This window comes from Asparagus officinalis, chromosome 7, assembly GCF_001876935.1.
Source record: "Asparagus officinalis chromosome 7, Aspof.V1, whole genome shotgun sequence".
NCBI lineage: Eukaryota > Viridiplantae > Streptophyta > Magnoliopsida > Asparagales > Asparagaceae > Asparagus > Asparagus officinalis.
The window spans coordinates 143,729,444-143,743,829 of NC_033800.1; the positions used below are offsets into that span (position 1 = coordinate 143,729,444).

General features: G+C 34.0%; 1 protein-coding gene across 2 annotated transcripts; it reads left to right on the plus strand.

Moving 5' to 3' along the window:
* On the plus strand, nt 554-8,870 carry LOC109849677 (uncharacterized protein C6C3.02c-like). 2 transcript variants are annotated; one of them, XM_020419535.1, is made up of 5 exons: nt 554-678; nt 4,167-4,226; nt 8,138-8,218; nt 8,306-8,484; nt 8,570-8,865. In XM_020419535.1, the coding sequence occupies exons 1-5, from the start codon at nt 660-662 to the stop codon at nt 8,663-8,665; spliced, it is 435 nt and encodes a 144-aa protein (XP_020275124.1). In that variant the 5' UTR covers nt 554-659; the 3' UTR covers nt 8,666-8,865. The 2 variants fall into 2 exon arrangements, with proteins under 2 accessions (XP_020275124.1, XP_020275123.1); XM_020419534.1 differs by having other exon boundaries at nt 599-677; nt 4,163-4,226; nt 8,570-8,870.

Below are 14,386 nucleotides of genomic sequence, written 5' to 3' on the forward strand. Positions count from 1 at the left end.
GAAAGAGGAGGTAACCCTAGCCCTCACCTGTGATTCCGCCCATTTACCCGAGATCTGACAATCGTACAGATCGGGGCGATTTCCTCTCGTTTTTGAAGGAAATGGGGCGAAGAAAAAATGCCGATGTAGAGGGGATTTCCGCGGCTGGAGGGACGAGGGGGAGAAGCGAACCAAAGACGAGAAACGAAAACCCTAGAAAGGGTTTTGTCGATGTGGAGCGGGTGTCAGGAGGAGAAAAGTGTTTCTTCGGTTCAAAACAGCGAACCAAACACGCCCTAAAAGTAAAAGTGAAGCATAGATACAGGAGTACCAAACTGTATAATCTTCAATGTGGGGCCCTCTATATCATGTTTGCCCTTCTATTCATAACCATATACGTCCCCATATGGTGGAGAAAATGTCTCAATCTATGTTGGTCAGTAAAACCGAAATCAAACGGGTAATATAGCTCCACGTGTCTCCACTCACATTTGACGCTTCTGGATAGTTTCCTGTAAAATTGATAAAAAACTAAGGTCAAAGTTGGGAACTCGCCCCCAGCGGTTCCGTCGCCTCGCCCGCCTCTATAAATGGCTTCTCCCCACCCGGCATTTATCCAGATCTAGGGTTTTCTTTTCACCTTTTTGATTTCTCTCTCGCTTGTTTCTTCGATCGCCATCATGCCTCGCCGTAGCTCAGGTACTAAAACCGTCTGCTTTCTCTCTTTACTTGTAATCGATTGTTGTTTTAATTCAGCATCTCTTTGAAAAAGATTGGATCTTGGCGAACTTATTTTATTTTTAGACTTTTGCCCTAGCTTAAAATGGTGCCTAGGTTTTTTTTTTCGGGGAGAGATTGAGTCTGGGCTGAGTTTTGCTTAGGGTGAAGACGACGTAGAGAGCATTGAGGATGAAGTCCTTGGAGAAGTAGCGAGTAATTATCGATTAGGATCTCTAGAATCTAGCTAAAAGCTAATGACTCTTTTTTAGTGAACGTAGTTGAAAGAGATTAACTGGAGTCGTTATCCTCTACCTACTACATAGTTGAAAGAGATTTTATAGTTATTTTATACTCACGGCAAGATTATGTTTTAGCTATTTATGAAAGGTTTATCTACTCCTCTATACGCATAGGAGGGACTAAAAATTTACTGTTCATGCTACAGTAAATTTACTGTGGCATTATTACTTTAGTGCAAACATGATACTGTAGCATTTAAAATTAATGCAGCGGTTACAAAAAAACTGTGGTATTTAAAAAGAATTATAGCAGAAACGAAAAAAGGGGGACCATGCTTTGCACAGGGTACACACTAGTGTTTATTAATGTGGGAAGATTGAGATGGGAACATAGTTTTTTTTCATCTAAAGGAGGGGAATTGGAAGCTGTCAACTGCTGAAATGGTTTTAGGATTACTGAGGAATATGAATAAGTGGAGGGAGTTGGATTACTAAGAAGTGAGGATTTCAAAATGTGAAGCCATTTTATTGTTTGAAGTATTAATTGGTGATGGTAATCTCGCCTCTCCTGTGCCTGCAAAATAAAGCATCCAGTAGAGACAAAATAAATTGCTGTGAAGCAGAAATGTGTTCTTTTTTCTAAAATGGTCTCCTAAAATGTAATTGTGCTCATAAATTCTTATAGCATTTTGGATGTAGTATACATAAGTTATAAAGAATTTTTGAGGTTTGAACTGTTATCTGCTCATCGTATCCAACATGTTATCCAAGGAAACAAATGTCCAAGGGGAGTAAAGTCTTCAATTGAGAGTGAATTCAGATTTTTTTTGGTAATAAAATTGTTTGTGTTCACAAGGGTTTTGGATTGACGTGGATTACATTTACTTGCTTTCTGTTTAGCTAACTTGGCAATAGAGTATATATTGACTGTCGATGAAGAGTTTAGTACAAGCCAATGGCCCAACAATAGTTGAGTTTAACAATAGTCTTAACATATTTTCACTGTCTTGTTGGTTGCTTATTACACTTGTTAGTTAACCAGAACATTGACACTTTCCTTCTGGTAGTCTGATTCTAGGGTAAAGTGCAACATTTGATGATGCATGTTCATTTCAAAATTAGAGTTTAAGCAAATGCAAATTTACGTATTTCCAGCTTTATTCAGGATTTATCTATTTGCTAACAAATATATGGGTATGATAGCAGCTAATTGTCTATTTACAATACAGTTCTAAAAGTTTCATTGTTTTAACAATTCAAAATATCACACCTTAATGTAATTGGACATCTTATTGTTTATTATAAAGTTTATTGTAATGTATATTATGCGATAGCTTATGTGATATCTTAATATTCATAAGGTAGGATTGCTAAGCGCCTGTGTGTAAAAGTGAAGTAAATATCTCTACCATTGTGTATGAGGAACAAATTTAATGATAGGTGTTTTGATTGATAGAAATGATGTAAAACCCATATGGGTACCCGTACAGGTATGCGAAACTGCAAATTTGTAAAAGGTAGGGAACGTGGACATGGCTAAATAAATATTTGTATACGCATATTATATATTAGAATTAATATTTTATATGAGATGAAAGATGAGAATTAAATTTCCTATAACATTTTTATGTTTCTTTTAGTATGTGAATTATAAATTAAAAAAGCACTAGCATCTAGACTAATAAAAATACCCTTCAAATCATAATCTAGAACTTGACCTATGTCAAACAAGTCTTGAGAAGTGTAGTGGCGAAGCCAGGATTTTTTTCAAGGGCGGGGTAGAATACAACCTTCTATTTTTTTGGGTGCAATAAGAGTTATATCCATATGCATTCAAATCCAAAAAGGAGAAAACCTTTGCTAGAGCACAAATTGGGGAGGATTATGTAATATTAGACTTGAATCTACTAATTATAAACCTGATTTTGGTGGATTATTTCATTGTTAATTTTAGTTGATTTGATTTGATGATCATCTGTCCATGATTAACCACTACCCAACTGTGGTTAGCTGTATGGATAGTAAATATAAGATACAGACTACTTTTAAAAAACTTCAAATATTTGGGGCACTAATTTCAAAATATGAAGATTTGGGGCACTAATCTCAAACATGAAAGATTTGGGGGACTATTTGTATTTTTTTTAACGTATACTAACGATGTTCTCACTTGTCATGCACAGATACCCAATGCTTTTGTGGACTAGTATAATCCTTCATTTCTATGAGATAATATTTCTAGCCTCCATGATCTTTTGTAGAAAACCTAATATAACACATCATGTTCAATGAATGGTAAGGTATTCACTTATCCAACTCTTTGGTGTTCAACATGAAGTTAAGCAAATTGCAAGAAGTTATTAAGATGAAAATAGAAGTCAAGTTGCACTATCTCATTGAGTCCAAAGGCTTTGCATCAAACTGACCAAAATCACACATTCAGCTGATTTCTACCTAAGATTGGAACAACCTGGTCTACTTATAAACTGAAAGTATATGACTAAAGTAATCATAATCACAACAGACTTGGTTCTTGCTTTCAATTCAAGGAGGGAAAAGCAATTAAATCAAATTTGAGGGGACTAATGTGGAGACAACCTATATATATATGCTATGTTTGTAAAAACCTAAGGGGGGCTATGGCCACCCCTGCCCCCTAGCTTCGCCAGTGAAGAAGTGGATGTGAAGTGTAGAATATATGTCCAAAAAATATATGACAAGCGTTGTAAATTAAAACATGTAGCGATTTTTGAGTACATGCCCGAATAAATGTATGCATATATGCAAAGTGTGCCTAGGAGTTTGGGTATAAGTACGTGTACGTGTTAAGGGGTATAGGTACACCTTCAAATTAGAAGTACCCATGTAATAGAGGCTGTACTAATGTACTAATGTGGATGACAGAACAAATTTAATATATTATTGTCATTTTTTAGTTAGATTATAACATCCCTAGTGAGGTGAAACTGATCTTTTGGCCAAGGTTTTTCACATTTGACTGGTTTGAATGGTTGAACTCTTTTACTCTAATCCTTGGTTTATTTCTTAAATCTTTGTTTTTCTAATAGTTGTTTCTTTATATAAATATGTTTCAGAATTCTGTTCTATGCTGCTTGAAATTTTATATTACATCTATTGTAAAAACTGGGTGATCTTTTTGTGCTAATGCATATTTTTTATTATGGTTTTTCTTCTTTTTTTGGTACTGATTTTAAATCAACTTTACAGGACGTTCAGCCCCTCGTGCTGCTCCACGAGCTGCTCCTATGAGAAACCCTCCTCAACCAGGTAAATTTTCTTCCTTTAAATCTCTATTTATGAGAACTAGTATAATTCTTCCTTTAAATCTCTATTTATGAGAACTAGTGTAATTCACGTGAAAGTACATGTTTCAAGTTTTGGATTTTTTATTGAATAGTATTACTGTGTTAATAAATAAAATTGTATAATAAAATTACTCAAAAAGAAATGTACAAATTAATTATTATTGTGTAGTTATTGTAATTGAATGTTTTTCTTATAATGATCACCCAATGTTAGCCTTTTTTAGGCAAGTTCCCAAATCTAAAAAATTGTTCTTAAATAAAATTGTCAATTCTATAAGTTCTCTTAAATATGCCCCTAAGTTGAAAGTTATTAACTAAGCTACATTAATATTGCTAGCTTTTTCCTGATGTTCCCTAGATAGTTACACTTTAATACTTGCAACATGTTACAATAGTTACTTCTCAATATAATTATTTAATAGTGTAAACTACACTGAACCCTTAAGAACTTTCAACCTATATGAACTTTGAAAATTACATTAAAGCCCTAATTACTTTTCTTTTTCAAAGAATACCCTTAATAACTTTTAAATTTTGCAAATAACTCCTATACATTAGAACTAAAAAATAGCATAAAAAGGCATTTTGAAAGTTATTAGGGGCTTAGTGCAATTTATCCAAAAGATATTGAGAGTTTTCTACAAAAGTTATTAGGGGTCTAGTGTAATTTCGAAAGTTCATATAGTCTATTTATTGCAAAATGCTGAAAGTTCATAGGGGTTTACTGTAATTCATCTTATTTAATATTATTATTCTAAGTTCAAGTAATATTATTAAAATAATTATACTTTCTATATACTATAAAATATTTATCTAATTTAATTTTTTAATTAATCTCTTAAATGATTTGGTACTATAAATATTTTATAAATTTTTATTATACTATCGTTAACAATTAATAGTACTATTATTAATATTAAGTGCCTTTTTGTAAAAATGTTAGTTTTCAATCATTGCTGAGTAAGATTATTCAGTAGCATGTAATGATCTTTGAGAAAATACTCTTAGAATAATTTTAAATTGATTATTTAATTTATTTAATAATATAATACTAAATAAACAGTGTAAGTCGTAATATATGTGATATTACACTATTTATGCGATTCAAAAATTTATTCTATATTTTATTGCTCACTGAATTACAACATAATTCTTAATAGTATTTAGTAATATATTATTCTATTTATGCTCTTATTGTAATTATTTTATTATAATTTATAAATAATAATTATAATAATTTAATTGGTTACTACTAATAAGTAGGTATGCTTATTTTTATAAATTATTTTATTTTATTATTTTTAAAGAATTAATAGTTATATTATTATTGATAATTATAATTATTTAGGAAGGAGAGGAGGTGCATAATTAATTAGAGGTTATATTTATTTAATGAAAGATTAATTATAGGTAATGGCATGGTTAGAATTAACCAAAGTTTGAGAGGGCGAAAAATAAAATTAAAAGTTTTAACACCCAAATCCTCTTTTTATAGTAGTATAGATTGTTGTTCTGACATTACTTATGTTTTTTTGTTTTTTGCTTGGACTAAAGTTTATTAGCATTCAGTTTTGATTGAAGAGAGAGATAATCTTAATGTTGATTTCCATGCATGTATCTTATAAAGTTTGTTTCTTGCTAAGTAATTTCTAATTTTTAGTCACTACATAGAGTTATTATAAAGTTGATTTATAACGTCTGGAATAATCATAATTGAAAATGTCGATGAGAAAATGGGTCAGATTCTACAGGATCAACAAGCCAATGGGACTTGAGGAATGATGGAAGGGAATAAAAAGAAAAGAGAGGGAAAGAAAATCGAAATGAAATAAAGAATAAAAGAAAAAAAAGTAAAAAATAGAAGAGCCTAGATTCCAAATGAACAAATTCAAACCCGAAAAGGATCTTTCTGATTCTCGAAGAATGAGGGGCAAATGGATTGATCGAGAAAGATCTCTTGTTCTTATTAGATTAGAAGATCGTAATTTGATCCGCATATGTTTGGTAACTGTTGGAATTGTGGATTCCATTGTTGCCTGGTCAAGACTTTTTACTATAATCAACATCTGTGGAAATTTACATTTTTTTGTCTTTCTTTTACTACTATCTATGAATATAGTAGCTTGCTGGACTCGTAAAAATCTGGAACCCTAACGTTATTTTCCCTTGAGCTAACCTGAGCACTTCAGACTTTACTAACTATGCTCTAGTAGTATAAGAAAATGCTCCCCCCCCCCCCCCCTCTTCTTTTTCTCTCTCCCTCTCCATCCATCCATCCATCTGTCCGACCAAAAAGGATGAGAACTTAACTGACTAAAATAACAAGGTAACAATGGTCATGTAACAGTTTCCATAATGTCATGTAACAGTTTCCATAGTGCTCACTTCTTTAGTTTCTCGAGCTCCTTCTCTTCTTTGAATTTGTAGTGCTGGCAATCAACCAGGAAACTTGGAGAAAAGGAAGTGTGTATTAGGTGGAAGAAAATTGGAATATGATTCATAGGGTTTGTTTGTTTACAAAGAAGATGAAAATTAGTTCTGTTTGGTAGTCGTGGTCACTTATTCTTTGTGCTTTGTTTGGTGGAAGGAATTTGAAATATGATGCATGGGAATTGTTTGTTTACAGAGAAGATGAAGTCTAGTTCTGTTTGATAGTCCTGATTATTTCTTCTTTCATTTCTTATGAAATGTTCTAAATCCAGACCAATTTAGAGTAATCATTCAGGTTGTTTGAGGTATCTCAAACTGGTATTAAACTGAAAATTATTCTTCAGTAAAAGACAGTCAAAGCAATCTGGTCTCCTGTGAAGTTAACTACTAAGCCAAATTGATTCTTTTTGTATTTGTTTGTTGTTTAAAACCATATGTTGCTACCCAACCTCCTAATTTCAATGGACATATGAGGTTACCCTTCTCAACGTTGTCATTGGAAATACCTTGAGGCATCATGCTGTTGTATAGAAGTAATTAGAGGGGATGAGAAATTAGGTTATTGGGAATGTGAGGTTCGTGTTCTCAACATTGTTATTGGAAATTTGCTAGGGTATTATTGCCTTGTAAAGCAACGTAATTGTAGGAGCTGCTCTTGCAGCTAAAGAAGATCTACTGTAAGTATTCTTATGAAGCTCTGTGAAGTATTTTTTAACTATATTTTAGTGATAATCCAAGGGGAGCAATAGGTATTTAGCTGGATCTCTTTTAGCAGCATTTAAGCTGGACTTGATAGTTTCTCACTGTACTTCTTTGTGGGGGTATCATTTGTGTACTTAACCTAATAGTTTAGGTAACATTTGTATACTTAGCTTATACATTTTGTCCCATTAGGCTGAAATCCTCAAGCTTGGAGTCCATTACTTAGTCGTCTAGTCTATCTTCGCTTAAATCTGGCTGAAGTAGATGAAGTATTGTTATGCCTTTGTTCTTATCAAAATAACAAGTCCTTTTTATGCTTAAGAATAGTTTCATTTACAGCCATGCCGCTAAATTCTCACTGTACTTCTTTGTGGGGGTATCATTTGTGTACTAAACGTACTACTTTAGGTATAATTTGTATACTTAATGTATACATTTTGTCCCATTAGGCTAAAATCCTCAAGCTTGGAGTCCATTACTTAGTCCAGTCGTCTAGTCTATCTTCGCTTAAATCTGGCTGAAGTGGATGAAGTATTGTTATGCCTTTGTTCTTATCAAAATAACAAGTCCTTTTTATGCTTTAGAATAGTTTCATTTATAGCCATGCCACTAAATTCTTGCATTGTAGATTCGTAGTGCGAGTTGTGCTGCACGCATCATAATTCTCCGTTCTTTTTATTGTTTTCTTTCTGCCATTTCTGCCTTTTTCTGCTGTTAAATTGCTCATTTCTTTTTCTACAGTGCATCAAGCTCCTCCACCTGCCCCTGTTCAGTCTGGAGGTGGTGGTATGCTCAGTGGAATCGGTTCTACTATTGCCCAAGGTACCCTCCAACTTACAACGTGATGAGTCTAACATACTAAATGAAGTTTTATTCTTTACATGGTCATTAAGTTTTGGGTTTGTGTAGGTATGGCTTTTGGTACTGGTAGCGCTGTTGCTCACAGGGCCGTTGATGCTGTTATGGGACCTCGAACTATCCAGCACGAAACTGTTCCTTCTCAAACCCCTGAAGCTACTGCTGCTCCAATGGGTAACACTGCTAGCGGCGCTGATTCTTGCAGCGTCCACAACAAAGCCTTTGCAGATGTAAGCTAGTTCTTTCGTTCTGTTGACGAAAAATTGCAATGTTATTTTTCAGTTTATATAATTTGTTTTCTGCTCTTTTATGCAGTGCATCAACCATTATGGGAGCGACATCAGCAAGTGCCAGTTCTACTTGGATATGCTAAATGAGTGCCGTCGGGGTTCGGGTGCTACTGTTCTTTAGATTTTCATACCAAATTCAGTCTACATAATGTTATGAAATCTCAGACTGCTTGATTTGATAGATTCTATGGTTTTGCAGTAGCTGGTGCTATTTACTACTACTGCTATTGGTTCTGTTATGTTTCTGTTGGAATTGCGAAACTGTTGTGGTTCTGCAGACTATTTATCCAAATCCAAATAAATCTCTAGTTTGAAACTTTATAGTCTTTGGAGATTGATTCACTTTCTATTTCAGTTCTATTGGTTTTGACTGCGGTATGATTATTGTTTATGATGTTGGAATAGTGATTTGCTTTTAATTATTTAGATCCACTTTATGAAATCTGTTTCTTGTTTGTGGGAGAAGTTTGTAGGTATTCCTGCTTGTGTCGTATTCTCGACTGTGTTGTGTTATGCTACGGGTTCCCTTGTGTTGCGGGTTCACTGGTTTCTATGTGATTTTTTCACCCAAAGGTATGGTGTGTAAGACTGAAGAAATTTTCCAAATTGCCTCAACAAATATTTTTTAAGAAATAGATCCCATTCACTTTTAATTATAGAAATCAATTCACTTTGAGTTAATTGTGGTACTAATTAGTCAGAGGGTTGGCAACCCTGACTAATTAGTAGCCTAATTACAAGCCGGGTCAAGGAGCGGGGAAGGTTTGCGGCTGCTAATTAGGCTATTAATTAGTCGGGGTTAGCAACCCCGACTAATTAGTACTGTAATTAACTCAAAGTGTGTTGATTTTTATAATTAAAAGTGAATGAGGTTACTTACTTTTAAAAAATTTCCGTTAAGGCGATTTTGAAAATTTCTTCGTGTAAGACATTGAAGTTTGTGAATCAACACGAATAATCTTGAGATTACTATTGTAATTACAAGGGTGACCCTAATAAAAGTCTTGTTGGAAAAAAGCTTTTAGGGGTTTCCGTGTTATTACTGCAGGTTATTTATGTAGATACATATGCTATAGGTTTATCTTTGGAATTACATCATACAAGGTTATCTGTATAATTACATCAGAATACGTCTATGTATAGGGTTGTAATTTTTCCTAATTTTTTTTTTCAATGAAACAGTTTATCTAAGTCTAAATTGTTGATGTAACATGTTTTATTTTGATATTTTTGAGATGCAGTAATCATTTTATATTTTCTTGAAGATACGCTTAGGTTGCTCACTGGAATGTAGTGACATGTCTAAAATTGCACCCTATTAGTATATAAATTTTATTTTGTCGAGTGTCTTAACATTAGCTACTTTTATTCTTTCATGTTTTATATTTATTATCTAATTGTGCCCTACTACAAAACATGACTATCACATGTTGTAATTCTATTTTTTAAGGAATTTTTTAAATAATAATTCAAAAATAGCTTCACGCAAATTGTGTGTAGATCATCTTTGACAAACTGGAGCTCTTCTTGGATCCCAAGAAACTCAAAAGCATCGTACTCTTTCTATAAATACGGCCTTTGTCTCTCTGTTTCTTTTATTTAGGGGATGTTTGTTTCAAAATTTTTTTGACAGTTGGGTGGGATTTCAAATTCTATGATCAAAAAATGGATTTTTTTAGGTTTTAGAATTTCATAAAAAAATGGATTTTTTTGGGTCATCAACTTTATAGTTTTTGCTGTGTATATATCTGTTCTTTCTTATGTTGACTATAGAAAGTTCTATTTCTACTATGCACATATATGGCTGGCTTTGGTTCTTCTAAAAATCTGTGTCAACGGTGAATGACGGCAAGGTCCTCTCTTCATCTTCACGGATCTTTAGAAGAAGAAAGTTATACATCACTACTAGTAGAAATTTTATTTTCTATATTCCAACATTTTTGGACACATTTCGTGTCTAAGCTTTTGTAACTAAACAATTGTTTGGATTTTTTGGTTTTTTAATGAACGGGGTTTAGCCCCTATTTTCCGATAAAAAAAAAATAAAACTTGTTTGTTTCAAAACAAATTATAGAATATCAAATCCCCAAATAATAAAAAAGTATTATATTTAAGGATTTGTGAAATCCTCTTTTTTGGGTAGGATGTGGGGTGAATTTCAAAAATGTTAGACAAATTAAGGATTTCAAATTCCAAAAAAGTTTAAAACAAAGAAAAATATTACAAATTATAGTATTCTAAATCCTAAAATATTGTTGAAACAAACAAAGTTTTAGGAATTCCAACCCATAACAAATTACATATGGATTTCAAATCCCATAGTGAAATCCATATCCTAAAATTATAGGATTTGAAACAAACACCCCCTTAACATATTCACTTTACATAAATCACTGTGTTCCTCATCATCATATTCTAATTCCACGACTCAACCTTGTTCAAAATGCCTCGAGGAAAATGTCCCTTTGTTTTTCTTCTTTTTATAGATTCTCTCTTGCATGATTTTCATTATGTTCTTCCTTTAGGGTTTTTTATTATTTACCTTTAAATATAAATATACTAGCTAATTTGATCTCTACAATTTTCTAGTAATTATCTTCCTTCACATGCTCTTTTTATTCCCTTAACTGCTTGCTTCTGTCGCGGTTGTTTGAGCTGGGCTTGCTGCTTTCGGACAACATAGCGTGTCAATCAACTTCTCATTTTCCAGTTAACTTCCTACAATTTCTTAATATGAGAAGCTGGTCGGGGGTTGAGCTCCAGTGGCAGGATCTTTTGTTATCATACCAAAGCAACATAGGTTTACTGCAACAAATTTCTAAAGCGGTTAAAAAAATATTGTTCTGTGAGCCCTTGTTTTGACCCATGACAATATTTGCCCTCAACCAGCGGGGATATGTTAGGGTATTAAATTATAACCCTCAAGTCTCAGCTATCATCATAACTTGGGAGTATGAGTGCTAAACCGTATTCGTATCCGAGAAAATATTTGTAACCGTATCCATTAGGCCGGGCCGGACCAGTTCAAGCCCGTGACCAGGCCTACCAGGTTCAAGGCCGGGCTCGAACGGGTTAGAGTGAGCTGGGCCCATTTTTCTAATCCCGGGTTTGGGAATGGACCCAGCCTGGCCGACGACCCACCTAAGTGCGGGCCAGGTCTGACTTGGCACACAGCTCGTGGGTTGGCTAATGGATTTATCTTCCAACTTTTTTCCTATTCTTTTAACTTTCTAATTATATAAAACTTGTACTTATAATTATAAATTATTTCTAATTTATTTTTTAATAATTTAAACTTGTATTAAACTATTTTTAAACTTGTATTAAATTTTTTAATCTTTCCAATTAGACAGCAACGAGCTTAAATATTGTTGCTTTGTTTTTCAATAGGCCAAAAGGCTCACGAGTTAAAGTCCTATGGTCTTTTGGTTTTGTTAGCAACTAGCTGCAGACTCAAAATGCTAAAGGAACAACTAGAGTAATAAAAAAAATATATTATAAATCGGGCTGGCCGGGAGTGGGCCGGGTCAGTGTGGGTTGACAAATAGTAGCTTCTAGAGCTTGCTTGACAAGAAAAAACTACCTCCCTGCTTGTCAAAACAAGGCTGATTAAGGGAGAATGCCATCTTTTTCATAGATAGTCTTAGTGAGAGCCTACATCTTTGACCCTGGGTTTAGGGCTGGACCTGGCCCGGCCAGTGACCCGGGTATTATCATGGGCCAGGTTAGGCCCACTACAGGTCTGGCCGGGTCATGACCCATAACAGGCTAGGCCAGGTCAGTTCGCGAGTCGACCTGGCCCACACCCAACCTTAGTATATAGTTATAAATATGGTTATGTAGTGAAATATCTGGATCCGTATTTAAAATATCTGGACACATTAGTCATATTGTTGAAGTAGTGTTTAATCTATTTATGGATTTAAAGTAATTTGATGATCCTTTTCAGATATAAGAACATATTAAATAAACTTTGATACATAAACCATAATATATAAAGTAATATATAGTATAATATATTATAATATATATATATATATACTATATATATATCATATATAATATATATTATAGTTCAATACGTATATTTTCTGCCATATCATTTTGTATCTAATAGAACATGTTTATATATCTGCATGTATATCCGTATCTGCATCCAATTTTATTGGATTTGGATATAAATTTTCCTCACCGAGGTATATTCGTATCAGTATCCGGGATGAGATATGAATATGATAATGTATCATATCCGAGCCATATCCAGACCGAATGCACCCCTACTTGAGAGTTGTGGTGTAGTGATAGAGTGCTTTCACAAACTACATTTAGAGAACATTTGCATCTTTTTTTAGTTTATTGCATACTTTTGGGAGTTTGTCGTGCCAGTACATCTTTGCCACGCCATGTTGTATACTTGTGATTACTTCTCCCATCAAGCAGTCAAAAGTCTACTTCCTTTTATTTTTCAAGAAATTTACTAATTAAAACTCTTTTTTTTTTTGGTGGTGCGCAGATGGCTATGGACTTGATGGTTTTCCCCTTGAAAAAGGGCACCGTTCGACCCGGGGATCAATTTAGCATGGTAAGGAGTTATGCAAACAGGATTAAGAGAAAATTCCACATTCAACCTGCAATTTTCTATTTCCATGTTAGCAACCATAATTATATTTTTGTTTAACATGGTAAGGATTGGTACTGGAATTGCTCTCAGCCACAGGGTTCTTAATGCCCTCATGTGTCCTCTTACTACTCACAATAAAACCCTGGTTTCTAAAGAACCAGAACCTGCCTCTACTGTTAGTGGCGCTGTCGGTCCTGATGCATGCGCTGCATCTTCAAAGCTTTTGCAAAATGTAAGTCCATTGCCTTATATGTAGATGTACAAATCTCACTCTAGCTTCTCCGGAGTATAGATACACATATCTCATAGATACTTGTAAAAATTAATACGATACAGGTACATATATAGATATCTGAGTATCCATATGATGCGATGGACCTGAATATATGCAGAGTTCTTTACCGAGCCATGTCCATACTTGTGTTCATATTTGTGATTAGTAAGGAATAAATCCCGTATCTTATGTGTATCTGGTTTGTTTGCTCTGACTTTCAGGGCTCCAGATTTCGATGCTTGAATCTTTTCCTTCGGTGTGAACAGAATATGGACTAGGCACTAAACAATATGATCAAATTAGCTTTCCCCACCTTTTTTTTTCTAGTTTACTGTGTAAACTCTATAACAATTTTTTTGACCAGTCCCTTTTTTTTTCCCGGTGTAGTGTATGGACAACTATAGTAGCGAGATCAGCAAATGCCAGTATTATCTCGACATGCTGAATGAATGCCGCCGTGGTTCCAGTTCCAGTTCCAGTTCTAGTTCGATTTCGAATGTTGCCTTATAAGAGCGCTGTAGCTCTTGGAACTGCGAAATCCTGTTTATAGATGCTCGTCATTGTTAAGTTTATAAGAATGTAGGTTTTCTCTAATCATTATTGTTTCAGGTTAGAAATTGTCAGGCTGGACCTTTTTACATTAAAATTTAATTTGGTACCCTTGTTATTTATCTTGTGCGTGCCTTTACACTCTGTTGCTGTTTCTCAGTATTTGTATAGTCATACTTTTGCTCACACTGATCACCAAATTATCGGCGTGCATGCGTATAATTGAGTTGGGATCCGGCCTGTACGCCTATTTTCCCCTTCGGAAGCGAATGCTTATTTTCTTAGTCTGGTTACAGTATAATGTTTTACTTTTTAATTGCAGTAATCAAGATCCACGCTGTGTTTGAGTTTTTTTTACTCCTTTGCTGTCTTCGCAAATAAAAAGGGTTCATATATCT

Excerpts from the sequence above, each read along its gene's own strand:
- LOC109849677 (XM_020419534.1), top strand. Across the intron at positions 4,227-8,137 it reads GAGAAACCCTCCTCAACCAG|TGCATCAAGCTCCTCCACCT; the intron begins GTAAATTTTCTT and ends CTTTTTCTACAG. Across the intron at positions 8,485-8,569 it reads ACAACAAAGCCTTTGCAGAT|TGCATCAACCATTATGGGAG; the intron begins GTAAGCTAGTTC and ends TCTTTTATGCAG.